This window comes from Mycena indigotica, assembly GCF_014461135.1.
Source record: "Mycena indigotica strain 171206Taipei chromosome Unknown Mind.scaff0004, whole genome shotgun sequence".
In the NCBI taxonomy this organism is placed as follows: domain Eukaryota; kingdom Fungi; phylum Basidiomycota; class Agaricomycetes; order Agaricales; family Mycenaceae; genus Mycena; species Mycena indigotica.
Genome location: NW_023503003.1, coordinates 5,232,288 through 5,258,496, shown reverse-complemented (window position 1 = coordinate 5,258,496; position 26,209 = coordinate 5,232,288). Strand labels below are relative to the sequence as shown.

The following is a 26,209-nucleotide window of genomic DNA, read 5'->3' as shown; positions in this document are numbered from 1 at the left end:
TAGTAAATACTGCTGAACAGTCAGGTTGTTGCGCTGCAAATGTCATAAACAGCAGGTTGTGGACAAACAGCCTGGTAATACACCTGCAAACCATTCACCAGCTGGGTCAAGAGCTGTCCGGCATATGAGCTATTTACTTTGCTGGGTAACCAATCTGCAAGGCCATACCATGCCGGGTTAATCTCACCTGCACTACACGAGTCACCTGGCATCACCTGGCATTCCCGATTTTGCTGATGTATCAGGAGCGCGGTGATGTGCGGTCCTGCATGTGATTGCGGCTGGCTGGAGCCCAGGTTAGGGCAGTGCCGGAGAAGCGCTATAAGTAATGACGTCTGCGTGCCTGTAGGACATGCTTTTATTCCCCCTTTGTTCCCTTTGTACCCTCAGGTAGTGGTCAAGCTATTCGTCTGTTGGCACTCAATCGGGAGTGTGCGGCATGGTCTATTACACTGATTTCTGACACTTCTTATTTTATCTATTACAGCCTTCAGAGTATTTAACTTGGTACTGTATGAATTGATTGATAGTACAGTATCAGTACTCTATCCAGCAAAATATTGGACAGAATCTTAAAGTTCACAGTCATAAACAATAATGAGCTGAGGCTGACCCCTTCCCAAGTAAGGCCTTGTTATATTCCAGTTGTAGATGCAGACATATATGCCAAGGAAGCAGTAAAGTTTACACTAAAACATTCTTTTCTCTGGGTCAGTATAGGTCCAGACTCCTTTTTAGAGCTGCCAATGAACTCTAATTGCTTGAATTGCAAATAAAACAAAAAGTAGGGTAGTGGATTGAGAAGACAGTGCCATAAATGAATTTAGATGTTTGAAAACTTGAAATACCCTGTAGTGTAGCACAGGTTTCTGCTTCAGGGCCCAGTTTGGCAGAAACTCCAGTGTGAGTTCACTTGATTGCACAAGTTGACAATACATCTACGGAACGCGGCATATAGTTCATCATGAAAAGACATTTTGCAACACATTCCGCAGTTGCTCAATCTCCTCACCCAGTTTTGGCCGCTTGGGTACAGAGTTGTTAGGCTCTGGCGCCGGGCCATCCATGCCATTCAGCATGAAGCCTGCTTGGAAAAACCGTGGAACATAGGCATTTGGGAGGCCATGTTTGCCGTTGCAAACAAGGAGGGGAGGAGAGGCGCGGTCCCAAATGATAGAGTGGCCGATGCCGACAGTTGTGATAGCAGTGTTGCACACAAAGAGGGCGGCGACATCGCTGAGTGTCCGGGGGTCAGTTGTAGCGCGCTCGTTTGTTTCAGTGCCTGGACGCGGAAAGAGAATATGGACATCGGTCAGCGATGGGAAATGCGAGAGGGTGGCAAGGAGTTGGCTCGAGATTGTCTGGAGCTAAATGAGAGATATTTCAGGTAATTTAGCAGAAACCCATACCTCATCTTGTCCATATGCTTGCCACTTCCACTCAAATCCAAATTGTGTCAGCTTGGCTGGATCGCACAGGTCAAGGATATCTTGAACGTCCGCAGCATCGACCCGACCGAAGCCCACACGCAAACTTGTGAGGCGGGACAAAGCTCCTCGAAGACTGTCCCCATAAGCAGACAGTATTTCTTGGATGGAGAGCTCCGCCGGCATCAACACACGTTCATCGACCCACAAGTGTGTAAGATTTGGCAGTCCCCCAGAGCCCATCGAGGCCAGAAACATGGTTACGAGACCGGGATATACTCTGCCATCTCGGTCCCATTTGTTGTACTCTTCAAGACTATTGTCCTTGTCTTCTTCCTGGTTATTTTGGTCTTCTGCTGTTTCGTCCTCATCACCAGCCTCATCATTGTCGTCCCCATCCTCATCATCATCATCTTCCTCGTCCGAGTCCCAAAAATTGCGCTGGTTGTTGAGTATATTGTCCTTGATTTCCAAAAGACGCAACGCGTTCATTTCGAGTGGCGACAAGGCTTCGAAAAGGTAGATTTCCTCAAAGTCTGTCCAACCGATGCTACAGAGATAATGTTCAGCAGGAAACGACATTGGTGAAGAAACAACATTGGTGAATAAGAGAACGGACCTCGATCTCAAATCCAGGCACAATTCTTCCAACAGAGTGCGATCGACCATGTTCAATGGCCCCACTTGAGAAGCATACAGCGTTTTGTCGCACACGACCAGCTCTAAGCGACGAACGGCGGGGAACCCGAGAAAAGGAAATTCGAACTCTGAAGATGCCCCCATGGCCGGCGAGCCACCGCCGTCCCAATCCCAGACCCCTTCAGTGATGTCCAGTGTAAGCTCGCGCAACTGCGTATACGTTTTGAACTCGGCTATCTTGCTCTTGAGGACCGCAAACATCGTGAAATTGATGTGTCTGAGTTCCAAAGCAGAAAGGCGCGGGCCGATTGTGGTTGTGAAAGTATCAATACTATGTGAACACGCATAAGAAATAGTAATAAGTTTCAGCGCGCAGGTAGGACTCACTCCCAATTTTCTGCGTCAAAACGTGCGCTCAGTCCTCCCGGTTCTGAAGGACTCCGGCAAGCAGCCGGAACCCCCAGAGAGCTGCTGCACCGCCCACAATCGACGCCAAATCGCTCAAGTCGTCCCAATCCTCCCAGCGGCCCCAGAATAGTCGAGTCGAGTCGCAATCCCGGGAAACCACGATAGTCAAACGAGCGCAAGTTACTCGTCAAACCGAGGAGGTCCGCAATCCTGCTTCGCAGCGCCAGAACATCGGCGGGCGGATCCGACGGGGTGCGGCTCTCCAGAGAAGTATGCTCGAGATGGACAATAAGATGGCGGAGATGGCGAGCGAGCGGCTCTGATTCTCCAACAGGGGCCGTGAGTAGGTTGTCCAGGACAGCATTCGACGCTTCTGTCGCTTGTGTATCGAAAGAGTCGAGATTGACTGGCAACTGCCACAGGCGATCCAAAGTGACGAGAAGCAGTGGGTGGGACTTGGGGAATACTTCAAAGAGTGCGTATAGCGTTGGAGTGTCGTGGATGTATGTTAGAATGGCGGCAAAGACATCCGTGTCAAGTTCAACCATGATATGGGTTGAGGAGAAGATAGTCAGTCGATGGACTCGTCGTTGGGGTGGTTCAAGGGGCGATTGGGAACAACCAGTGCTGAAGGGTCCGTGAATGCCAACATTTTGGCTGGCTTGGCGGGAGTTACTAACAGTGTCCGATTGATCCGATCGATGGCATCGACCCATTACATAACAAGGAGAAAGTGAGCGCGGGGCCTACTGGCTCGCGAGATCTAACCTTCAAGGGCAAGCTCATTGAAGCGTAAGATGCCCTTGGTCCAGTGCTCATTCCCCGCAATGAAGTCAGCCCGCACAACCTTGCCTCTCCGCAAAACTATGGCATCATCTAAACTCTCCTCCTTGACATACACGCCTTCCACTCGTCCGTCATAATAGCGCGAGGGTAGCTGAACCATTGCCTTCAGCTCGGTCTCACTTACTGGTGGACCTTGATATATTATTGGCACCATCTGAATCGATGTCAGACTCAGCAACCCTTCGAGAGTCCGTCGGTCGGCCCACCGGCCCGTACTCCGGTCATAAAAGTCAAATGCCAGAAAGCGGTCAGGCAGACGAGCATACGCGATCGAATGTGTTGCCGCAAGCCACTCGCCGTACAAGATATACCTGCTGGCAAAGTGCGGGTCCCGATTCAGTAGCTGCACTAGTTCTGCTTCGTGGTCTGCAATCCACTTTCCCAGCGGCTTGAACTGGGCATGCGACATTGGATTTACGAAATGGGAGCGATTTTGGATGCGGAGCTGCTTTGTGCTCGGGTCCAACCAGAAGCCCATGTTGGCGCCGTCAACCTTTTCGGTGATTACGACGTGTGCTGTGTTGGAAGAGGGCGCATAGCTGGGAAGCACCTCGTCGTCTGCTGTGGCCGCGCCAAGATTGATGAGATGAGTCGTTCGAGGAAATTTGCAGACCCCAACAGGTGGGGAAAGACGTCCGACAAGCTCTTCGGCTGCCGAAAACGACTTGATATGAATGACGGCTTTGAAACCTTCTTGCAAGGTTGGGCGAACGAAGATATCGTGCATTTGGGTGACAGCATTGCGGACGCGACTTCCCGGAGGAAGTGTAGGGTGCCCAGCACGCATTTGAGCCCGAGACTCGCATAATGCCTTGTCATACTGAACTCCAAATCAGCAGGAAAACACAAGAGTTTGCACAACATACGTCAAACCAGACGCAAACTGGAGCGGTTGCCCAGTTGGCAGCCAACTGCAACCAGCCTTTACGATCCGTTGCAGCGGCATTACATCGATCCAGTAACGTTTTTGCTTCCACACCCTTAAGCCCGATCTCACTCTCACAAGATGCCCGACTGCCTGCCTCATCCTGAGAGATACGTCGCCATGCTTTGGGGTCACGTGCGATCAACGCCTGCGAAAACCATGATTTCCCAGAGCCTGGTAGACCGACAAGGACAAGCAAGTCAATATTGGACAGCTCAAGCACGCCCTCGATTTCAATAGGCGATGACGGTGGTTCCACGGGAAGATCTATACGGACAGATTGGCGTTTCCATATAGCACTGCACCAGGCAGAAACAAAAGCTTCTTGGCGGGAGGTTTCGAGACTGCCGGGACGAAGGAGACGGAGACTGGCTATTGCATCAGGCGCTGACATCGCTGGTTGTGTTTGGTGGGCTCCTGACGGTCGACGGAAACCATATGCAGCGAGGTAGCAAGCAGCAACAGTGCCCGCTCGACCTTTCCCACCCCCGCAATGAACGAGCAGGGGTAGTTTCGATTCGTCGTCGAATAGAGACAATATCAAGTCCATTTGTTCGAGCGATGGCGGATAGAAGTTTGGGATTGGCAAGAAAGTGTTGGTGATCGGCTTCCCATGGAACCATTTCTTTGGCAACGGTTCTTCTTCGGTGAGCGTGAGGACATGACGAATGCCAAGGTGCGGTCCCGCAAGCATCGCGATGTCCTCTTCGTTCTTGGGGGTTGACATGATTGCGAGATGGTATGGAACTAGCCAGCGGAACCAGCGGGGTAGTTTGAAAGGCTTCCGAGAGGCTGGGAGGTATAGTGGGAGGCGAGATTCGAGCTGGAGGGTCGGGACAAATTCCAGTTCAGTTATTCTACTTCGAAGAGAGGCTGACCATGGCGCAAGGAGAAGGACAGAAAGCTGATCCGGAATCTGCGGTAGCTCGGCCTCTCGCATGACAGAGCCCCACTCGGTGTGTTGCGCACATTCAAGTAACTTTTTGAGACAGTATTCCTCCACGCGAGTGTCGTTGGAGCGCTCTAATACGCAAGCAAACGACAACATTGCGAGTTTATACTCATCAAGTGCCAGCGACGCGTCTGCAAGCCTAAGAAATCCACGATGGGACTCCGGGTCCGCACTGACCAGGTCTGAGCCATACGACTTGGCGCGGGAGTAGTCCCCAAATGAATGTACTGTGAATGCTAGATGGTCGAGGAGGTCGCTTGACGGTGATTGCGGAAACTGTCCAGGAAGCAAGGAAGCTGGGCCTTTGTCCAATCGGGGATCGTCGCGTCCCGAGAGCAGGATGTGGAAATGTTTGGGAGGGAAACCGAGTGCCTTGCGGAAAAGCTGGCCGGTGGCCCAAATGATGACAACGAAGCGTACTCCAGAATCATCTCCTCCAACACCGAGACCCATAATCTTTGTGGTGTTCATTGTCGTAGTGGCCTGGTGGAGTTGGTTCAGCGGTATTTTGCTCAGTTCATCACTGGACAACACTTCTATGATGAATGCGTCGGGGGACGTTGCGCCGAGAGCTTCGGTTGCAATTTTGTCAACAGTGGGACCAGCGAGGATGAGAGAACCGTTGACTTTCTGGATCTCAATCGACGCCATATGGAGGACAGAAACAAGGGTAGAATATCCACTCGGTTTCCCGACTTGAAATACCCGTTGTCTCCCCAGAGCGGAGAGACGACAACTTCTGAGTCAGAACATGGTGGAGAGTGAATTGTCAAGGTCACCGTGACTCGGGGATCTAGCGCGTCCGAGTCCTTCCCACGGTAATGAGAACTGGCTAACATCGTGCTAACGTTGCCGAGTTTGGAAGAAAGCGGTGAGATACTATCATACAGGAAAGTATCTTTGGCCTTTCACCATTAAGGTACGCAAAAGAGTATATAATACGATATTGGGCGACAGTAAATAAGTTTCGGGGCTGGTTGCATTTGTCAATGGTGAGCTGCTGAGTCTGACGCGGAAGCCATATGCAAAGAGCAACAGTGCTAGCTCGACCTTTCCCACCTCCGCACTAATTGAGTAGTGGTAGTTTCGATTCGTCGTCGAATAAAGACGTATCAAGTCCATTTGTTCGTTTAGATAGAAGTTGGGGAGTGGTAAGGAAGATAGTGTTGGTGATCGGAACGATTTCTTTGGCAGAGGTTCTTCTTCGGTGAGTGTGATGACATGACTCGGACGAATGCTAAGGTGCGGTCCTGCTAGCATCGCGGTGTTTTTATTTTTGGGTGTTGAGGTGTGGAACGAGCCAGTGGAACCAGCGGGGTAGTTTACAAAGCTTCCAAGACATTGAGAGGTATCAGGCGAGATTCGAGCTGGAGGGAACACATTACAGTTCACTTATTTTGCTTTGAAGAGACGGTGCGATCGTTCTGGCTCCGCACTGGTAGGTATCCATATTACTTGACGCGGGAGTAGTTTCCAGATGAATGTACTGTGAATGCTACATGGTCGAGGAGGTCGCTTGACGGTGATTGTGGAAACTGTCCAGAAAGTAGTAAAAGATGCCGGGCCTTGGTCCAATCGAGGGTTGTCGCGTGTTGAGAGCAGAATGTGGAAGTGCTTGGAGGGAAACTGGGTGTCTTGCGAAAAAGCTGGCTGATGGCCCAAATTATGACAACGAAGCGTACCCAGTGGTGATCCCTCCACCGACACCTCTGATCCTTTCGGTGTTCATCGCCGCCATAGCCTTGTCGAGTTGGTTCGGTGGTGGTTTGCTAGGTTCGTCATTGGACAGCACTATTGGCCGTGAGACGTCTAAATTGTGCCAAGAGCTTCTATCGCGATTTCGTTAACAGTAAGGCCGACGAGAATGAGGGAATCGTTGACTCTCTGGATCTCAATCGACCCCACATGAAGGGCGGGAACAAGGATTGTGGCATCCAATCATTTCGTCAGTGATAGGATGTCAAGCTTGTCAAGTCAAAAGTCTATACCTCTCCTCTTCAACCACAACCACCTCGTGCCGTGCTGCTCTTATGCCAACCAGAGTAGCACGACGGCCGATGGAGGACATCGACCCCTTCGCAAACGCAATTGCGCCTCCCCAGAACGAGACTCCAGAAGACCGCGAAGTCCGAATGCAAAAGGAACGGGCGGCAAAGCAAGTTTCCGATGCCATTGACGCCGAACTCTCAAAAGAACAAGCATACGAGAAGAAACGTCCAAAGCCGGTCAAAATCCTCCTCCTAGGTGCGTGCTGGTGTTGTGTGCCTCCCAAATCATACTCATTCCGGTGCTAGGTCAAAGTGAATCAGGTTCGTTGTGGCGATTCTAAGCTTCCCAGCGTATGGATCTGACTGGATTGTCTGGCTTAGGGAAGTCTACAACATTGAAGAGTGCGTTAATCGTCCACTGGGCTCGAGACATTGTCGTTTAACTCTCTCTAGACTTCCAGCTGCTATATGAGCCCAAGGTCCTTCTACCTCGCCACCTTTTACAAAACACTCAACCTAAACTAGGCTTTCCGGGCGGAACGGGGCTCATGGCGGGCTATAATACAGCTTAACGTTGTCCGATCCGTCCATATTGTCCTTGACGCGATTACCCGTGCTCAAAACCCCCATGACCGACCTCCAAGCGAGCGTTCCAGCATATCATCGCAAGACTCGTTTCGGATCGATGCAGAGCTACTAGCCCTCAAGATGCGCCTTGTGTCTCTTCTTGACGTAGAAAAACTGCTCATGAAGCGTTTATCCGTCCCCGGAGAAGTCGAGCCGACCGAGCGCCCAATGACATCTTTATCACGGCGGCACCAACCCAAAGAGATTGCGGTCAACTCTTCTGTCGCATGGCAGGGTGCCTTTCGCCGAAACGGGGCTGCGACAAGTAACGACGGCGACAATATGATCGACTGGGATGACCCTGATGACCCTGGCGTGGTCTTACATTCATGTCGAGACGACCTGAAGCGGCTATGGGAGCACCCTACAGTTCAAGCCATCCTCGACAAACAGTGCATCAGGCTACAAGAAAGTGCGGGCTTGTGCGTGTTGGCGATTCTGTCCATCTCCTCGCTCACACATTCTGGCAGCTTCCTTGACTCGATAGACGCAGTCACCTCATTGCGATATATTCCTACCGATGGTCGGTCAAGCACCTTGTGCGCCCAACATTAATTGACACTTTGACAGATCACATTTTGAGGGCTCGGTTAAAAACCTTGGTGCGCAGTTTCTTGTCCCCGCGAGCGGAGTTTTATTTATCCGCAGGGTGTGTCTGAGCATCGGATGCGGCTTTCCGACCCCAGTGCGCCAGTTCCTTTTCTTTTGAGCAACATTGACGACTTGTAGCTGGTGGGATGAGCCGCGATTTTCGAATATTTGATGTTGGCGGAACGCGCTCATTGGTGCGTGCTTTGTTTCCCGCTGATCCACTCGCTCTGACTTGCAATAACCAGCGAGCAGCATGGGTGAGCTACTTCGATGACATGGACGCTATCATATTCCTCGCGCCGATTTCGGCGTTCGATCAAGTGTTGACGGAGGATCCAACTGTCAACCGTCTGGTATGTCTTGTTGGGTCCATTGCGCCGCTCTGATCCCTGGCTAGGCGGACTCGTACAAGCTGTGGACGACGATCGTCGCCAGCAAGCTGCTCCAGAAGACGAACGTCATCCTGTTCCTCAACAAGATCGACATCATGCACGCCAAATTGGCCTCGGGCATCCGCTTGGCGGACTTTGTCGACTCGTATGGGCGGCGGCCGAATGACTTTGACAGTGCTTCGCGATGTGCGTGCTCGCCATCTTGCTGTAGCCACATCTGATCCTTTGCAGATTTAAAGAAACAATTTAGTATGGCCGCAAGGACCCCCAGTTCTATGCTGACCCCACCCACAGATGCTATCCTCAAACAAAACTCACCCGCTCCGAGAATCTTCTACTGTCATCTTACTAATGCCATCGTATGTCATTTCCTGTTCGTAGGATTCCGCTGACGATCCTGGTTCAGGACACCAAGTCGACGAAGTATGTCCTCGCTGGGAGTGAGTGCTTCCGGGTGGTCTTTGAATCTGCTCATATTTTCTTCTAGTCAAGGACATGCTTATGCGATTCCATCTACAAGAATCACACCTAATTTTATAGGCTACAGGCCATCCTTTAATCTGTTCAACGCAATGCTCCTGACATACACACATACACATCCACACATTTGTATTATATATCATGCAACACCCTAAGTATTATTGTCCATTACTTACAGCATTCACAACTTCCCTGTCCCTTCCCAAGACACTATGTGGTGAGTAAACCATCGCAGAATGTACAGCTTTAGAGAATCACAGCTGATAAGTGAATAAACTTTGATTTGTGATCCAACCATCACTGCTATAAGAATCCTAAGCTCAGATTCAGATTTGGGGGATCTGAAATACATAATTTCTGTCATGGGTAAGACCTGGCCCATCCTCTCTGGCATGGGCCACTAGGTTAGTTCATCTTCGACACTCACGACACCCTGACACACCTTGCACTCACCTAAGACACCTACTAGGTTTGGGAATTGATTGCCAGAAGTGCACCCAAGTCCGACACTTGAAGCTGTTGATACAGCAAGACGACACTCCCATTCTCCGAGATCGACCCGGACATGTGACAGCCAAGCGAAAAAAGATGGGGGAACGGCTCCACACAGCGGGCTTACATGAGGACCCGGGAAGCTCCACCAAAGGGTGATTCAAAAATTTGGGTTTTTGAGGCCCAAAAATCGCGATTTCCTTGTCCAAAAAATGGGTTTTTGAGACAAAAATTCTGAAAACCTTCTTCAAAATATGGGTTTTTCAGGCCTTGGGGAGGTTCGCAGGAAAGTTTTAGACTGGCCTGTGCACCACCGAGTACCAGATGCCTTTTGAGAGGAAAATCACCCCAAAGAGTGTTAGTTCAAAGGTAAAAGCGGCGCAAGACACTTTTTGACACCTGCAAAAATTACCATTTTTAGCAAGTGTCACACAGTGACATGTCACGATCCTTCTTCAAAAATGGGTTTTGGGGGCTCAAAAAAATGGGTTTTTGAGGCCAAAATCTGGAAATTTTTTGAATCACCCTTTGGTAGAGCTTCCCGGGTCCTCTTACATGGCGAGTAGCAGCATGGGGTCTGAGGTGGAAAACCCCAGCCGGCACTGTAACTAAGTGCAAAACAAGGTGCCAAGGCACATCCGACTGGCACCCTCTCTGATGCTCTGACCCACCCCGACTCTCAGCCTCAGCCTCCTTCGCCCGCACAATCACCAATCCATCAAAACCCTCCCAATGATCACCTTGGGACAGAGCCTGCGACACCGCTCAGGCCTTCTGCGCTCTACGTCGGCAGTTACAGACAACCAGTATATAGTTGGCACCCTAGCAGGCAGACCCTTAGAGTTTCTTCTCTTTGGATCCTCCCCTGCTAGGTTGGTCCCTCCATGTATTTCCTGTAGCTTTTATTCACACTTTGGATCCTCCCCTGCTAGGCTTTCATCGGAGTCTCTAGGGTTGCCCTTACAAGTTGCTGACAAATCACTTTGTCAGTGCAAGTCTACCTCATCACAAATTAAGAGTGTTAGTGACATGGGAATAGGGGGAAGCAAGCTCTCCCTGTCAGGGGAACCTCCCTTTCGGCCCCTCGGAGACGACTCCGATTCCGGTCCGACTCCGGTTCCGACTCCGGCGATCGCATCACCGCATCCGCCAGGCGCATCGCCGCCCCCCACCTGGCGATCCCCCTGGGACCTGGCCTGCGACATGGCGCAGGCATACTGCACGGAGCAACGATCAACCTTGGCGCGTCAAGAGCGCAGTATATAGTTCCGCTACCTAGCAGGCGGACCCTTAGAGTTTCTTCTCTTTGGATCCTCCCCTGCTAGGTCAGCCTCACTTGTATTTGCTTACTTCTATTCACTCTTTGGATCCTCCCCTGCTAGGACCTTGATCTCAGGCCTCCGGGGTTGCCCTTACAGCAGAAGAAACTCTCTACGGGATCAACCGGACAAGATTGCCAGGTTCGGCGCTGACTCAGGCTCGGAGTCCGAGTCCACTCCGCCCTCGCCACCGCCCCTGCCACTTGTCCCCTCCTCCTCTGCCACTCCTGTCGTCCCCGCACCTGTCATGCCTTCCGGAGCTACTCCTGACGCTGACACTCGGCTGGATGCACTCGAGGCGAAAATCGACCGCCTAACTGAGGCCCTTGCCTTACTCACCAACCAGGCTTCCGCTGCCGCTGCCGCCGCTAATAATGCTGGCGGACCCCAAACACCATCGCCGGAGACGTCGATTCCGACTCCGACTCCGGTCCAGGGCGACTCCGAAGCCCTTTTTGGCGATATCAACCTCGCCTCAAAATTGGTCTTGCGACCAAACCCCCCGTTCACCTTTAACGGCGATCGGAAACGCGGCCGCGCGTTCCTCTACGCGGTCCGCACCTACGCCCGCCTTGCCCCTGAGGCCTTCGTGGTCAATGGAGAGGCGAGCGAGGAAAAGGCCGTCCGCTATGCCATGTCGTTTATGGCAGAAGGACCTGCTCAGCAATGGGCGGAGCGCCACGGAAGCAAAGCCCCGTTTCCGTTTCCGTCCTGGGGCTCGTTCGTTTCCGAGTTTCGACTCCGGTTCGTCGAGGAGAATGAGCAAGATCACGCTCTCTCCAAACTGGAGACTTCCGCCTATCACATGGGCACCAAGGATGTCTACCAGTACACCGACGACTTCGAGGACCTGATGGACCTCGCCGGATTCGAAGACGCGTTGGTCAAGGTGACCAAGTTCCGCCACGGACTTGATCCCCTGATCAACAACGGAATCACGTCCTCGAATGACCCCCCGGACCTCCGGGACTATCTTAGCTGGCGCACCCGGGCCTTCCGTCAATACGAGGCCCTGGTCCGGGCCAAGCTGATCAAGTCAGCCCCCCCCAAGACGCCTGGCGGTTTGATTCGGACTCCGTTTCCGGTCAACCGCGTCCCGGCTCTGGCTCCCTTCCGCCCGGTGGCTCCGGTCGTGCCACCCGCGGCCCGCGCCCCCCGCTCCGGCGCCTCCAGCTCCCGTCCCCATGGAGTTGGATCGCACTAGGGCTCGGGGTGCCCCTCGTCGCGCCTGCTTCAGGTGCGGCGACCCAAACCATCTCGCCCGAGATTGCCCCCTCCCCTGGATGTCTGCTCAATGGACATCCTCGACGAGGTGATCCAACAACTCGGTGACGAGATGTTAGCGGAGTTGATCGCCCGCTACTCGGACACAGCTGCGCTGCCGGAAACAGCCAGCGGAGTCGATGGCCGGAGAGGATTTTGTCCCCGCGACGAGTGACTGGTGTGCCCTCGTTCGCGTCCGTAAATCGTTTCGCTTGTTTGTATGACGAATCAATTCCTTTGCCCTACACGAGCCTGAAACAAAAGACATACCCTCCCCCCGCCTCCGTTTCGACTCCGTCTCCGACTCCGCCCGCGACTCCGGTCATCGTCCTTCGCCGCCTCACTGCCTGGGAAAAGAAATTGCCCAAGCAGTACACTGTCGCTGCTTCCCCTGGAGTGAACTCCCTCCACCTCCCGTTGGAGCTAGAGTCCACTACCAGCGCTTAAGCTCTCGCTCTCTGGCCTGGTTGACTGTGGTGCCACCTCCGACTTTATCGACACGAACTATGTCGCTCGGAATGGCATTCCGGTCCGCACCCTGGCGCAACCGATTCCGGTCTTTAACGTTGATGGCACTCCGAACGATGCCGGCTCCATCAACCAGATCGCGGACTTGGTCTTACGCTACAAAGGCCATTCCGAGCGTGTTCAACTCGCCGTCACTCATCTTGGTAAACAAGACCTCATTCTGGGGTACTCCTGGCTGCGGAAGCATAACCCGGAAATCAATTGGGAAACCAAGGAGGTCAAGATGACACGGTGCCCCCGCGGTTGCTCCACTTGCCGCGAGGAAGAACGCGTTGAACGGACTGAGCTACGGCGACTCCGGCTGCTCCAGAAGCGACTCCGCTCCGGCCCGTTCCCCTCGGTCTGCGCCATGGACCTCTCTGGGCCTGACGACGGAGACGATTCCGTCTCCGGTGACGACTCCGCCCTGCCTGATCTGATGCCGGACTCCGACGACGATGAAGACGATGGTCAGCTTGAAGATGGTGACCGCATCTTCTACACCTCGTTCCGCCCCTCGGAGGAGATACGCGCTGGCAGTACTGTCTCACAGCGCCTGGCCGAAGCCTTCGCCAGAAACTCCGCCCCTCCGCCCTCTGAGATCCCGGACTGGGCTAAGGAGTTTCAGGACGTCTTCAACAAGGAGTCCTTCGACACGCTACCGGAGCGGAGAGCCTGGGACCACGCCATTGAACTCGTCCCCGACGCTAAGCCCACCAACTGCAAGGTGTACCCCATCTCGCCCCTCGAGCAACGCGAGCTCGACGCGTTCATCGAGGAAGGGCTTTCGACGGGCCGGATTCGCCCCCCAAGTCTCCGATGGCGTCTCCGGTCTTCTTTGTCAAGAAGAAGGACGGCGGACTCCGCTTCGTCCAGGACTACCGTGCTCTCAACGGATGACTGTCAAAAACCGGTACCCCCTTCCGCTGATCAACAACCTCATCAACCGGCTCAAAGGCGCTCGTTACTTCACCAAACTCGACGTCCGTTGGGGCTTCAACAACGTCCGGATCAAGGAAGGTGACGAGTGGAAAGCGGCTTTCCGGACTAACCGAGGCCTGTTTGAGCCCTTGGTGATGTATTTCGGCCTGACAAACTCTCCCGCGACGTTCCAAACGATGATGAATGACATTTTCCAGGACCTTATCCTCTCCGGAGACGTCATGATCTACCTTGACGACATCCTGATCGCCCATTCCGACCTCCGGAAACACCGGCAGATCGTTCAGGAGGTCTTACGGCGACTCCGAGAGCACAAGTTGTACCTCCGAGCGGAGAAGTGCGACTTTGAAAAATCGTCAATCGAGTACCTCGGAGTCATCATCTCCCACAACCACGTCGAAATGGACCCCGTCAAGGTCGCAGGCGTCTCCGCTTGGCCGACTCCGGAAAACAAGAAGGACATTCAGCAGTTCCTTGGGTTCGCTAATTTCTACTGCAGGTTCATTTGGGACTTCTCGACCCTTGCGCGCCCTCTTTTCGTGCTCACCAAGAAGGACCAGCAATGGACTTGGGGCGACGCGGAGGCCTCCGCGTTCCAAGCAATCAAGGACGCAGTCACCTCGGAACCGGTCCTGGCGATTCCGGACGACGCACGGCCTTTCCGACTCGAGGCGGACAGCTCTGATTATGCGACGGGGCGGTTCTTTCACAATCCGCCCCGGACGGGAAGTGGCACCCTGTAGCATTCTATTCCAAAAGCTTAAATGATGTCCAGCGCAACTCACGAAATCCACGACAAGGAGATGCTGGCGATCATCCGCGCACTCGAGGAGTATAGACACTTCCTCGAGGGCGCCGCGCATCCCGTCGAGATTTGGACTGACCATAAGAATCTGGAGTACTTCAGGAAGACGCAGCACCTCAACCGGAGACAGGCCCGCTGGTCCCTTTACCTCTCCCGGTTCGACTTCACGCTGCACCACAAGCCCGGCCGCGACATGGGCCGACCTGACGCCCCTCTCTCGGAGACCCGACCACGGAATCGATTCCGACAACTCCGGCGTCGTCCTTCTGCGGCCCGAACTCTTCCATGTCCGCGCTCTCGAAGGTGTTTCCGTTTCCGGCCCTGGTTCTGAACTCCTTTGCGACATCCGCGATGCCCTCTCCGGTGAGCCTGACTTAGAGGAGCCCGTCGCACTAGCGGCCCGGCAACTTCTAAAGGTCCAAGGTCAAGCTCGAGGCCCCCGCTCCTCGCGCTCTGACGAGTGGGCTGTCTTCGGTGGTCTTCTTCACTTTCGTGGGAAGATTGTCGTACCTAAGGATAAGGACCTCCGGAGACGCATCATCGAGGCTCTGCCACGACACTCGAGTTGCCGGACACGCTGGTCGCTTCAAGACCTTGGAGTTGGTCTCCCAGAACTACTGGTGGCCTCAGATGTCTCGCCATATTGGCCGGTGCGTCGCGACCTGTGACTTGTGCTGTCGCACCAAAGCACTCCGGAGACTGCGCCACGGAGAGCTGCACCCGACGGAAACGCCCCCAGAGCGTTGGCATACCGTCTCCGTCAACTTCATCGTCGAGCTTCCGGAGGCCCATGGGTACGACGCGATCATGGTCGTCGTCGACACCCTTGGGAAGCGTGCCTACTTCTCGGAGTGTCATACGACGGTCGATGCAGTAGGGGCAGCCCGCCTCTACTACCGGAATGTCTGGCGGCACCATGGGACTCCGGAGAAGTACGTCTCCGACCGCGGCTCGCAGTTCATCACGGACTTCACCCGAGAACTCTGGCGTCTAATCGGCATCAAGCCTGCCACGTCCACCGCGTACCACCCGCAGACAGACGGTCAAACAGAGCGCGTCAACCAGGAGCTGGAGCAGTACCTGCGGATCTTTACCAACTATCAGCAGGACGACTGGGATGAGCTGATTCCGGCCGCGGAGTTCGCCTACAACAATCACGTTCACTCCTCCACGCAACAAGTCCCCTTCATGACGGACACGGGACGACTCCCGCGCATGGGCTTCGAACCCGGAGTCCGTTCCGCTATGGAGTCCGTGAACGAGTTCCGCGACCGGATTGCCACTGGTGTTGCCGAAGCCAAGGCCGCGCTCACTAAGGCCAAAGAGGAGTACAAGCGCTACTACGACCGGAGACGGACTCCGTCTCCGGAGTTTAAGGTTGGCGACCGTGTTTGGCTAGGGTGCTGCAAAAAAACAATCTCAAAGTATATAATTCTCAAAGTTTTCAGATAGTTTCTGGCAGCGAAAAATCCCTCTTTTCAACTGCAAAATTAGTTCTTCATTCCTACTAGTACATTATAATATTGACAAAGTTCTCAGCCTTCAATTGTCCACAACTGCACAGTCCAGGGAGCCACAATCTGATGCACATTCACGGCCCTGCGAGCATCACAAGGCGAACGTTGTTGTGTGTTAGCACCAGATAAATAAAACTACATACAACATCCAGCTACTTATCCAAAATGCCCCCTGGTCTCCACCACTGCCTAGAGCCCGCGGTAAATGGCCATCTGCGCGATCATGCGCTCGACCTGGCCGGGGGTGAAGTTGTTGTAGCAGACGTCGTCGCTGTAGTCCATGTAGTTGTGGATCGCGTCGTCCCCGGGGACGTCGGGGCACGTGTCTGACCGCTCGGGGCAGCCGTTGGTCGGATAAAGCTGGGCCGGGGTGTCGTCGACTGCGGCAGAGTTGGGCTTTGAGCTGCATTTTATTTCAAGCAGACTCACCTAGGTCAGTTGAGACGTCGCATGTGTCCCACTCCTCTCCGCCGTCTCCCTCGTTGAACGTGTGGTAGAGGCCGACCCAGTGCCCGACCTGGCAGAGAATGTTGAACAACCAAAGAAAAGGGAGATATCAAGTCTCACTTCGTGCGATACCGTGCCGCCAAGGTTGTAAATCGCCCTGCTGCCGCCAGGGACGGTGCTGTAGAGGAACACGACCCCGTCATCTTGGGGGTTGCTCTCGTAGCTCGACGCGAAAGTGCTGTAGCCGAGCAGGCCATCGCTGACGTCAGTGAACCCGAGCGAGTACAAGTTGAGCGACTCCCGGCCGCCCCGGCGAAGGGTGGCCTTCATGTCGTCCTGGTAGACAGCATCGTCGCCCCAGGGCGAGGCAACGTCAAACCAGGTCTCATTTGTCGTGCGGGTCGTCTCCTTCAGCTCGAACGTATACGGTGTGTTGACAAAAGCGGCATTGAGGGCGTCCATCTGGGCAATCACCTGCGATTCACTGACAGAGGGAGTAAGTATCAATCAGAAGAAAAAACTACTCCACGCACGGAATGTCGCCACGGTCAACCGTCTCCTCGGCGCGAATGATGTGGAAGTAGGTCGGGATGGTCACGGGAGCAGCCTTCTTTGCAGGGAGCCCCGTACGGCGTGCGGCAAAGTCCGCCTCGACAGCGTCCTTCTGCGCAGCGGAGATTTCGGTCGCGCAGCCACGCCTGGGCGCACGTGAGTAACAACGAGATAAAAACCAAAAAAAAATCGTCTCACTTGGGCTGGCGAGACGCGAGCTGGTGACCAAGAGCGGAGACAGCACTGAGTGCGAGAACGACGGCTTTCAGGGCGATCATAGTCGGCTGCGAAGAGGGAAAGAGACCAACGGGTGACCATTATCTTCTCAACAGCCTGCCTTTATAAAGCGACGAGTGAAGCAATCCGAGAAAGCTGACTGAGCAGCGGTTCGCGGGACGTGCTGCTGCGGTCTGCGTCCATGTGGAATTGACCGTGTTATGGGCCATGATGACGAGAAGAAGGAGGAAGGACTGATAATTCGCATTGGGTGCATATGGCACGATGCCTCAGATAGCGGGGGCTTTGGTTGGTTGGGCAGTGGGCTTCGCCGCTGTGCCTGACGGCGAGATCCCCCCGTTCCAGTGGACCAAGCAAGCTACGAGACTGCCAGTGCAAAGAGGCGGCTGTGGGTCCATCGCGGGAAGCACGTGCTTGAGGACGGGTCGGCTAGCGCGAGCAGTCTGTCGAGCAGAAAAGTCTGCGCTATCGCAATAACTGGAATCTTGCTGGGCACCGTCCCCCGAGATCGCCGGCAGCGGGTTTCGGCCGGCCGCCGAGCACGCGGCGGGTGGACGATCATGTCCGCGCGTACAGAAGAGCTGTAGGAGCACGTTGAGGGTGGGCACTGGGCAGGCTTGCGCGATTGTCGAAAACTCGGGCTTGAAGGTCTAAGCAATGGCGCGGCCAGGAAGATCTCGGGTATGGGTGCCGGCGGTGCCGCTGATTCCTGAGATCCGGTCATGTCCGAGCTGCACAATGTTCACGCCGAAACAAGGGAGCCTGAGTGTCGGTCGATTCCCCACCGTCGCTGCGGCAAAGGAATACGGTGGTTTGCAATTGGTTTGCAAGGGTTTGGGAAAGAACGTGTCCGTGACTGGCACTGTGACATCATTTTATCAGCAACCTGACAATCAAACACGTGATTTTGGCCAGCATCAGATAAGCAAACCCCATCATCACCGACCAGTATGCACTCACGAACCAAATCGTCCATTACTTAATTGTACCAATTGGGAGCATATTATACCGTGGTCTGCGGCTTCTCTTGAGCCGCCTTCTTCTTCACCGCATGGCGTCTGGCCCTCTCATGCCGCGTTCTCGCTTTTATCCAGCCTTGCAGGACCTTCTCGCTCGACTCCTTCGCATTCAGAGCCCTTCTCCGGCGAGACGCCACCATCCGTCTCTCCCGCTCGTGCACCTCGATAAACCGACCACCAACATCCACGAAATGCACCGGTAGCTTGCCCTCCTTCTCGATAATCTGCACCTTGGCGCGCGGTGACTTGATCGTTGGCGTGTCCGGGAAGCGGGGCATGAGGCGGGGATTCGACTTGTCCTTCAGGGCACGCTCGGCAGAGCGGATCGCGAGCTGGCGCGAATGCTCCAAGGAAGCGGGTAGGAGAGGGGCCTGTCGTGCGTTACCAATATGTTGCAGCCAGAGATAGAGAGGGAAAGACTTGCCCGTCCGTCGTCAACCACAGATTCCCAGTATTGTCGCTGGAAGCGCTGTCTGGCTGCGTCACGATTCTCCAACTGCTCCAACATATCCGCCTTGTCCACGTCAACGCGCTCTGGCATTCCCTCATCGGCTAGTGTGGCCGGCGTTTCACTGAGGAAGTAGTTGGCCCCGGGTGTCTTGACGCCTAGAAGCTTCTCCATACCCCATTGAAATCCTGTTTGCAAAGGTTTGCCCTGAACACGTTGGTCAGTATCTTGAACCGCGATAGTTATGGAAGGTGCAGTTCAGATGGGGTTGAAATCGTTTTAACCAAGGCTTAGCGATGTAAGGGCGCCAAAGCGTCTTTCAATTCGCGAATGATAGGTTTGTATCATCATAGAGAGGGATGAGGGTAAACACTCACATCCTATTTGGAAAAACACACCAATCAGTGGCATGTTAGGGAAAAAGACAAGCATTATATACCTAGAAAGAAGGGAGGGTCAGCGAAAGTTTGAGACGAAATATATAGAGTCGAAGACGGGATTCAGATGGTAAAGCTGAAATTTTCGTAACCATGTAGGTGTCTTAAAGACTAATCGATTTTTATAGGCTCATCATATGGCACGAAGGCCAAGAGGAACAGAGAACGGGCACGAACCTTGACATGAGCGGCCTCGAGTCCTTTGAGGCGTAGTATTGCCTCGACACGCTTGAGGCTGATGTGGAACCGTTGCGAGAGAACCCGTATGTTGTTGGTCTCGGGGTTGTCGATATATAGCTCGTAGATGTAGCTTCGAACCTGATCAGATATGGGTGGTGGAGGTTTGAAGGACGGGTTCATGGGGAATGGCTTTCGACGACGTCAGCGCAAACCCATAGTGACACGACGACAAAAAAAACATACGAATGAAGTGCGCTGTCCCTCTTCGTTCTCTGTCTCGGCAAGCCAGTTTCGCGGCGACGCGAGACGAAACTTGTCGAATTTGATGAGGAACTGGGGGAAAGTTATGCTCCCATCCCCAGCCTTAGCTTTCTCGGATGCCTCCTCATCATCTTCATCTTCACCGCGTTTGCGATTGAAGAATGACGGTACAGCTCGAGAAGGCGCTGCCGCAGAGGATGCCCATCGTCGAGGCGGTGGTCTGGCAAGACGACGGGAGCATCCAAGTGCAAGTAGCATTAAAATTTCTTGTCACGGGCGTTACTTAAGCCATTGATCGGTCACGTGCATGTCCCTCCTCAGCCGATTCACGTCCATGGCGCGGCCATTCGCTCGTGAACGGCAGCTTGCTATCTCTGCTGTCCGCAGGGCCTGTGCCCTCACAGACTCCGTCTTCAATAAGCTTGTCAAGAATGAAACTCTAACGAAAGGCGACAAATCGCCTGTGACTGTGGGCGACTACGCAGCACAGGCGTTGATCAGCTCGATGCTGGCTCGAGCGTTTCCTGACGACCCGATTGTGGGCGAAGAAGACTCCAAAGACTTGCGCGTGGAGGAAGGCCGGGCTTTGAGAGAGCGAATTGTAGAACTCGCAAACGAGGCTATAAATGCACCACTCATCGACGGCGACGATGTTGCTTGGGGAATCGGCCCGGGGCAGACCAAAAAAACCGACGAAATATTGGATGCCATTGATAGAGGCAGCCACGAGGGCGGGCGCAACGGCCGTATGTCTCCGCTTGACCTATTGGATTGACGTTAAAGTTCGCTTTCCAGGAATGTGGACCATAGATCCCATTGACGGAACGAAGGGTTTCCTTCGTGGAGAGCAATACGCAGTCTGTGTGTCATTGATTGTTGACGCTCAAGTACAATTGGGCATCATCGGCTGTCCGAATCTCCCACTCGATTTGTCCAAGCCAGACAGCGAGCGTGGCTGCATCTTCCTTGCGATCAAAGGTCAAGGCTGCTTCCAGGCGAGTATCCCATTGCGATGGTATTCCAATCCTCAATGGACGACATAGCTTCCTCTCAATGGACCTTCCGAAGCTCTGCTTAGAATGCCCGCTTTTACACCAGCAACCCTCAGTTTTCTAGAGTCAGTCGAGGCAGCCCATTCTTCACATTCAACGACAGACACGATATCGACCCTTCTTGGAATAACCAAGCCTCCGTTGCGGATGGATAGTCAAGCAAAATACGGGTGTTTGGCGCGCGGGGACGGTGGCCTGTATCTCCGTATGCCCACTGGTGTGGGCTATCGGGAAAAGATTTGGGTTCGTCATTGAGCAGAAATACACATTTGAACTGAATTCTTTTAGGACCATGCGCCTGGATCTCTTCTTGTTGAAGAGGCGGGCGGAATCGTAACTGACTCGCGAGGAGAAAGGCTTGACTTTGGGTTAGGTCGGACACTCGGGGAGAATTTCGGTGTCGTTGCAGCGGGCGGGGAGGTGCATCCAGCGGTTTTGAAGGCTGTTCAACAGGCGAACAGTGCGAAAGCCAAAGTGTAGACTACAAATTAAAGAATAAAATGTACTGCGTGCGCAACGAAAAACAAACTGCAGAGGTAGTTGAAAAGGGTTTATGCGTTTGTGCCATTCTGTTGACTGCATTACTGGATCCAAGCCAACGGGCAAGTCAGTGATGTCTGAGTCGGGCCGGGTGATGCGTTGCGAGAGATTGACGGGGAAACGAGACGGAAAAGGCACTCTCTTCTACTCTCTCTCTCTCACTTTGCGTTCACTCCAGAGCCCAAACGTGCGACGAAAAAAGATGTGATCGTCGATGTCATCGATCGGATTAGGACTGTAACTCTTCCAAGACTCTGACCGCCGAGTTCCCCAAAATGTGGACCCTTTTTTGGTTGCACGTTGCTTGCACTGGTTGTCCTCAACCACGACCAGTCCATATTCTCCTCGCCCCGAACCATAATGGCTGAACTCGACACGGATGTCTTTGCGGCCATCTTGACTTACATCCACGACCCCCCAACGCTCTACGCACTCTTCAAAGTGTTTCCCAAGTCCCACCCGCTGCTTCTCGTCGCTTTGGACCGATTGTGGGAGTTGCCGATCAACCTGGACTCTTTCGATGCCCGAGCGACACAAGCGTCGAATGCCATTCTGGACTACCTGCTCACAACCCCTGTTGGAGAATCCAAGCCGCGAGCCCACCATCTCCGCCATCTTATCATCCGACTCGAACACAAATCCATGAACCTCTTCAGCCTTCCCAAGCCGCGAGCCAGTGTCCTGGCGCTGCAAAGCAGGATTGTGGACCTCCTCGGTTTGACGAGTAACTTGCGTTCATTCGACTATCGTGGCTATCCGGGCTTACGACTTGACTCGACTATTCTGGGACCCTTGAAGAATTTAGAGCGAGTTGAAAAATTCGGCGTCGATTGTGCGCCATATCTTAGCATGGATGAGACGGGGGCAGCTCCTCTGCCGGATTCTATACAACCCGGAGGCTTCAGCGCGGGGTATGACGCAGAGAGCTGGGAGTGCGTCTGACTTCATTATTATCGCTATTTTTTTTCATGTGAGTTCACAGCATTGATGATTTCACAACAACGATTGGGCCCCGCCTTTCTGCCTTGGAGCTCAGACATGTCAATTGCACGATGTTTGCGGTTCTCCAGAGCAAGATAGATGACTTCAAAACGTATACTCGGCTGCGCGACCTTACACTCGACATCACAGAAGGAGTCTGGGATTGGGATGGTGCTGGCTCGCCACCAAGGGGGGCGACTCCCCAATTCAAGTTTCCCTTCCTTGGTTTCCCATCTCTCCACAGTCTAAAGCTGGTAGTATGCGAGCAAACGTTGCGCGCTGCTCAAGTTGGGCCATTAAACCTGGTCGATCGCGGTCTTCTGAAAGAGCTCTACCTAGAGTTGAGATATAGGTGCGTTTCCTTGTTCGTTACTGTCGTTTTTCTGTTGATCCCTTTGGCAATAGCTTCAGCTTCAATATTATTGAGGAGATACGCCTTTTTGAGGCCTTGTCGCCACTCGAAATGAACGCGTTGCGCCTGTTGGAAATCAAAGACAATACGAGCAACAACCAACGTAATTTTTGGGATTCGGACGCTGAAGTGGAAAATGAACACGAAGAAGAAGAGGACCCTGAGGAAGTTGCGGATGAGTCAGAGGAGGAGGACAACGGAGAAGAAGAAGAAGAGGAGGAGGAGGAAGAAGAAGAGGGAGGAGGAGGAGGAGGACGATGATGATGAAGATGATGAAGTTGATGACGACGATGGCGAAGATGACTCGGAGGACGACAATGATGAAAACAGCAACGATCATTCTGACGCCGACGAATATGAATGGCACCGAGGACTCGTCGTAAACAGAAGTGCTCGGGCGTATCCCGGTCTCGTGACCACATTTCTGGCCTCGATGGGTTCTGGCGGACTGCCAAATCTTACACACTTGTGGGTCGATGAATGTGTATTGATGCCAGCAAAGCTTTCCGTCCAGCAACTACTGGTCAGTCCGCAAACCGTGGAGACGATTGCCTATGCAGAGGCTCTGCGAGGGGTGTTGTCCCGCCTCACAAGTTTGCGCGTGGGCTTCGGTCGGATAGATGCCGCGGACGTTCAAGCCATCCTTGACCTGTGTGATCCAGCCAAGCTCACACAATTTGGCTTCGAGTGGAAATGGCAAGCGTATGGACGAGATGAGGTGTGGGGTTTCTACCAAATTGCTCCATTCATTTCTCACTCAACGTTTAGACAATCTCGAGCCAACTCCTCGCCAGCCTCGCACGTTTCCCATCGCTTACCGATGTCCATATACTCTTTCCCCGTCCAGGCACCGAAAAAAAGCAACGCCCTACAACTGACCCTCGGACACTAAGCGATGTCGCCGCCCTTTTTGCGTGCAATAGTGCTGTCACAACTGTCGGTATCGGCCACTCCATCATCTGGAACCGCGACTCTCCTCCTCGCCTTGTCTGCGACGGCAGGTATGGGCTCCCGAATGCCTCTGTTCCCCGGTTCTTCCAAGCGGGCTATATGCTAAACGGCATGGGTGGTGTTGCCCCAGACACTAATAACTATGAGCCCGAACGGCCAAAGCTGGGCGAGGAGATTGTGCAATTGCGGAATGTGCTGCAAGATATCCTTTCATGACATAATCACGTAGAATCTGATAATTAGGTTGTGCTCTATATCAATAGATTATAGCTGAGCTAGTAACCATTCAGGAACTAGACTGTATTGGATGTGATGTGATTATAATGATGCATTCGTGAGCCATTGGACTACTTGCTGTCTGAGCTCTTGGTTTTGAATGTGGGGAAGAAATGCCTTGACCGCACCGATATTGCTGGTCCGCATGGAGTGTGTTATGGGCGTACGGGGAGGCACTTGCAAGTCTTCTTTCTCAACAGTCGAACCGGCACCAAACTGCAACAGTATCCCCACCAACTCTTGGACATGTGATGCGTCTTCCAGGCCAAACACCACATGCAGAGGCGTCTGGCCAAGACCATTGGTCGCTGTGGGATCTGCTCCGTGCTCAAGAAGAAGCTGCAGCATCTGGGCTCTGCTGCTGAGGGTGAAATGGCGGATGGGCCGAAGTATATCGGTAAGGTCTGTGCCGCCATTGACACCGGGCACATTAACATGGGCACCAGCGTCGAGTAGCAGTTCGGCCGCCTCGACGAGTGCCTTGGTTGCGGCAATATGGAGAGGCGCGTGATCGTTGTCTTTGTGGAAGTTGGGGTTTGCTCCCAGTTGCAGGAGTAGTTTTACGACGGAGGCTTGGCAATTCAGCGGCGAGATAGCTCGTACAAGTGGAGGATGGATGTAGTTGTTGTCACAGTCTTCACCATCGTCGCAGTAATTCACGTCACAATCTTCATGGGTCCCAAGCCACCTAATGGTATCGAGTTGTGCATTTTTGGTCGCCACGGAGCCGGAAAATGCTCGTCCAATATACATGCGCCTGCTCTCAAATCCAGCATACTCGATCACAAAGTCTTTTCTTGCCAAGGCGCGCGAACTGTTTTTGTACCCTGGCGCTATTCGAAGGGGAACCTGGGAGGAGGGCAAGGGGATAGCGGCCAGTAGTCGCACAACATCAGACCGACCAGACTCGGCAGCCATATCGAGCGCCGTTTTGTTTGAGTTCAGACCTAGTCGTCGATAAACCCACGTTTGCCTCGCATCTGAATCTCCATAAACATCCAACAGCTTCTGGACCATTCCAACGTAGCCCAGCCAGGCCGCGACATGCAGAAGGCCGTATACGTCGTTCTCGACGACAACTTCAAAGTCTAGACTGACTCCGGCAGCAACGAGTCTGTCCACGACCTCTTCGAGTTGGTGTTCAACCGCAAAGAGGACAGAAAGTCGACCGAGAGCCTCGTTTTTGGAGCAAACGTCATACAGAAGAGGATTGACGACATTGTACAGAGCTTTACAGGTTCTGGATAGCGTGTTGATTGACGCGAGGTCGGGCAACAACCTCAAGACTGGTTTTAAGATCCTGCGAGGGTAGAAAATCGACTTGTGTGGCGGTAGTCGGTAGTCAGGGTCAATATTATAGATAGTGCTGATGGAGGACGCTATAAGGAGTATCAACTCGACAGGAAGGTCGAGTAGGACCGTCATGGGTTTTGTTGAAATCGAGAGCACAGCCATCATGATGGAGTGATCGCCGATCATCACAGAAAGCGGCCGCGTGATGTAACGGTCATGCTACGTAATTATAACAGCTGTAAGGTCTTGTAAGCGTCAACAATCCTCTGAGTCGAGTTATATCTTGGTCATATGGAGATCTTCAAACCCACAAACCCTGAAAAGTCCCTTGTAAGGCTTGAATAGGGTTGTGTCTCTCTTGCATTGAATTTCTGACCTTATCATTGCCTATTAACCTTTGTCTTGTTTACCAGTGCTACAACTGATTGCCAAGGATTCTAGGCAATTAGCGAGTCCCTTAATAGATACCCAAAACCTTAGGGAGAATATGAGAGTTTTTTGCTCTTATAGGCCATCTCAACTCAAGCCAAAATTTGCAACGGCCTAAAATTCTCATTGGCACTGGGAAGCTAAAGAACAGGATAGGTTGAGAATACAAGCTGTTGAAAACGACATCAAGTCTGCTGCTCCCCATTTCAAATTTAATCAACGGCTGTAAGCCATTCCAGGTGATTGCCAACTGCTAAACGCCTGACGACGGATTACCACTGCGGGCTAATGATGCGAGAAAATCAACCCATCAATCCAATCCACAGTCATCACGAAGAACAATTATTGAATTTGGGAGTAAGATATAAGCGAGTGGATAGGCACCGGTAACGAGCGTAGAAGAAGCGGGTAAACGACGAGGGACCACTAAACGATCACGATATAGATGGTATATGACATAATGGGATGGGATAGGTCCTGCTTTGAAAAGGATTAGAGAGGATACAAACATGGAGATGAGGAACGCAACACGAATTCAAGTACCACCAGAGTTGGTCGCATCCGCAAGCACACG

General features: G+C 53.1%; 7 protein-coding genes across 7 annotated transcripts; 3 read left to right on the top strand and 4 right to left on the bottom strand.

The window, feature by feature from the left end:
- Positions 1 to 3,237: 3,237 nt before the first annotated feature.
- MIND_00543700 (ATP dependent DNA ligase) lies at positions 3,238 to 5,848 on the bottom strand (the record flags this gene model as incomplete). Its single annotated transcript, XM_037362219.1, has 2 exons — positions 3,238 to 4,140; positions 4,187 to 5,848. The coding sequence occupies 2 exons, from the start codon at positions 5,846 to 5,848 to the stop codon at positions 3,238 to 3,240; spliced, it is 2,565 nt and encodes an 854-aa protein (XP_037222511.1).
- A 1,352-nt stretch (positions 5,849 to 7,200) lies between these two features.
- Positions 7,201 to 9,335, top strand: MIND_00543600 (uncharacterized protein; the record flags this gene model as incomplete). The annotated part of the gene is made up of 15 exons (XM_037362218.1): positions 7,201 to 7,441; positions 7,492 to 7,506; positions 7,567 to 7,587; positions 7,639 to 7,664; positions 7,711 to 8,234; positions 8,283 to 8,335; positions 8,383 to 8,414; positions 8,461 to 8,497; positions 8,542 to 8,597; positions 8,649 to 8,756; positions 8,801 to 8,981; positions 9,027 to 9,044; positions 9,090 to 9,154; positions 9,202 to 9,235; positions 9,283 to 9,335. The coding sequence occupies exons 1-15, from the start codon at positions 7,228 to 7,230 to the stop codon at positions 9,333 to 9,335; spliced, it is 1,437 nt and encodes a 478-aa protein (XP_037222510.1). The 5' UTR covers positions 7,201 to 7,227.
- A 6,974-nt stretch (positions 9,336 to 16,309) lies between these two features.
- On the bottom strand, positions 16,310 to 17,397 carry MIND_00543500 (Metallo peptidase M43B, zinc-dependent metalloprotease, pappalysin-like protein; the record flags this gene model as incomplete). The annotated part of the gene is made up of 5 exons (XM_037362217.1): positions 16,310 to 16,500; positions 16,550 to 16,637; positions 16,688 to 17,051; positions 17,101 to 17,265; positions 17,318 to 17,397. 5 exons carry the CDS (start codon positions 17,395 to 17,397, stop codon positions 16,310 to 16,312), a joined length of 888 nt encoding a protein of 295 aa, XP_037222509.1.
- Positions 17,398 to 18,359: 962 nt separating this feature from the next.
- On the bottom strand, positions 18,360 to 19,959 carry MIND_00543400 (uncharacterized protein; the record flags this gene model as incomplete). Its single annotated transcript, XM_037362216.1, has 4 exons — positions 18,360 to 18,707; positions 18,761 to 19,030; positions 19,438 to 19,629; positions 19,684 to 19,959. 4 exons carry the CDS (start codon positions 19,957 to 19,959, stop codon positions 18,360 to 18,362), a joined length of 1,086 nt encoding a protein of 361 aa, XP_037222508.1.
- A 76-nt stretch (positions 19,960 to 20,035) lies between these two features.
- Positions 20,036 to 21,233, top strand: MIND_00543300 (3'(2'),5'-bisphosphate nucleotidase; the record flags this gene model as incomplete). Its single annotated transcript, XM_037362215.1, has 4 exons — positions 20,036 to 20,447; positions 20,497 to 20,696; positions 20,745 to 20,996; positions 21,042 to 21,233. The coding sequence occupies 4 exons, from the start codon at positions 20,036 to 20,038 to the stop codon at positions 21,231 to 21,233; spliced, it is 1,056 nt and encodes a 351-aa protein (XP_037222507.1).
- A 420-nt stretch (positions 21,234 to 21,653) lies between these two features.
- On the top strand, positions 21,654 to 22,947 carry MIND_00543200 (Glycosyltransferase family 32 protein; the record flags this gene model as incomplete). The annotated part of the gene is made up of 3 exons (XM_037362214.1): positions 21,654 to 22,225; positions 22,276 to 22,626; positions 22,680 to 22,947. 3 exons carry the CDS (start codon positions 21,654 to 21,656, stop codon positions 22,945 to 22,947), a joined length of 1,191 nt encoding a protein of 396 aa, XP_037222506.1.
- Positions 22,948 to 23,955: 1,008 nt separating this feature from the next.
- Positions 23,956 to 25,371, bottom strand: MIND_00543100 (uncharacterized protein; the record flags this gene model as incomplete). Its single annotated transcript, XM_037362213.1, has 1 exon — positions 23,956 to 25,371. One exon carries the CDS (start codon positions 25,369 to 25,371, stop codon positions 23,956 to 23,958), a length of 1,416 nt encoding a protein of 471 aa, XP_037222505.1.
- Positions 25,372 to 26,209: the final 838 nt, after the last annotated feature.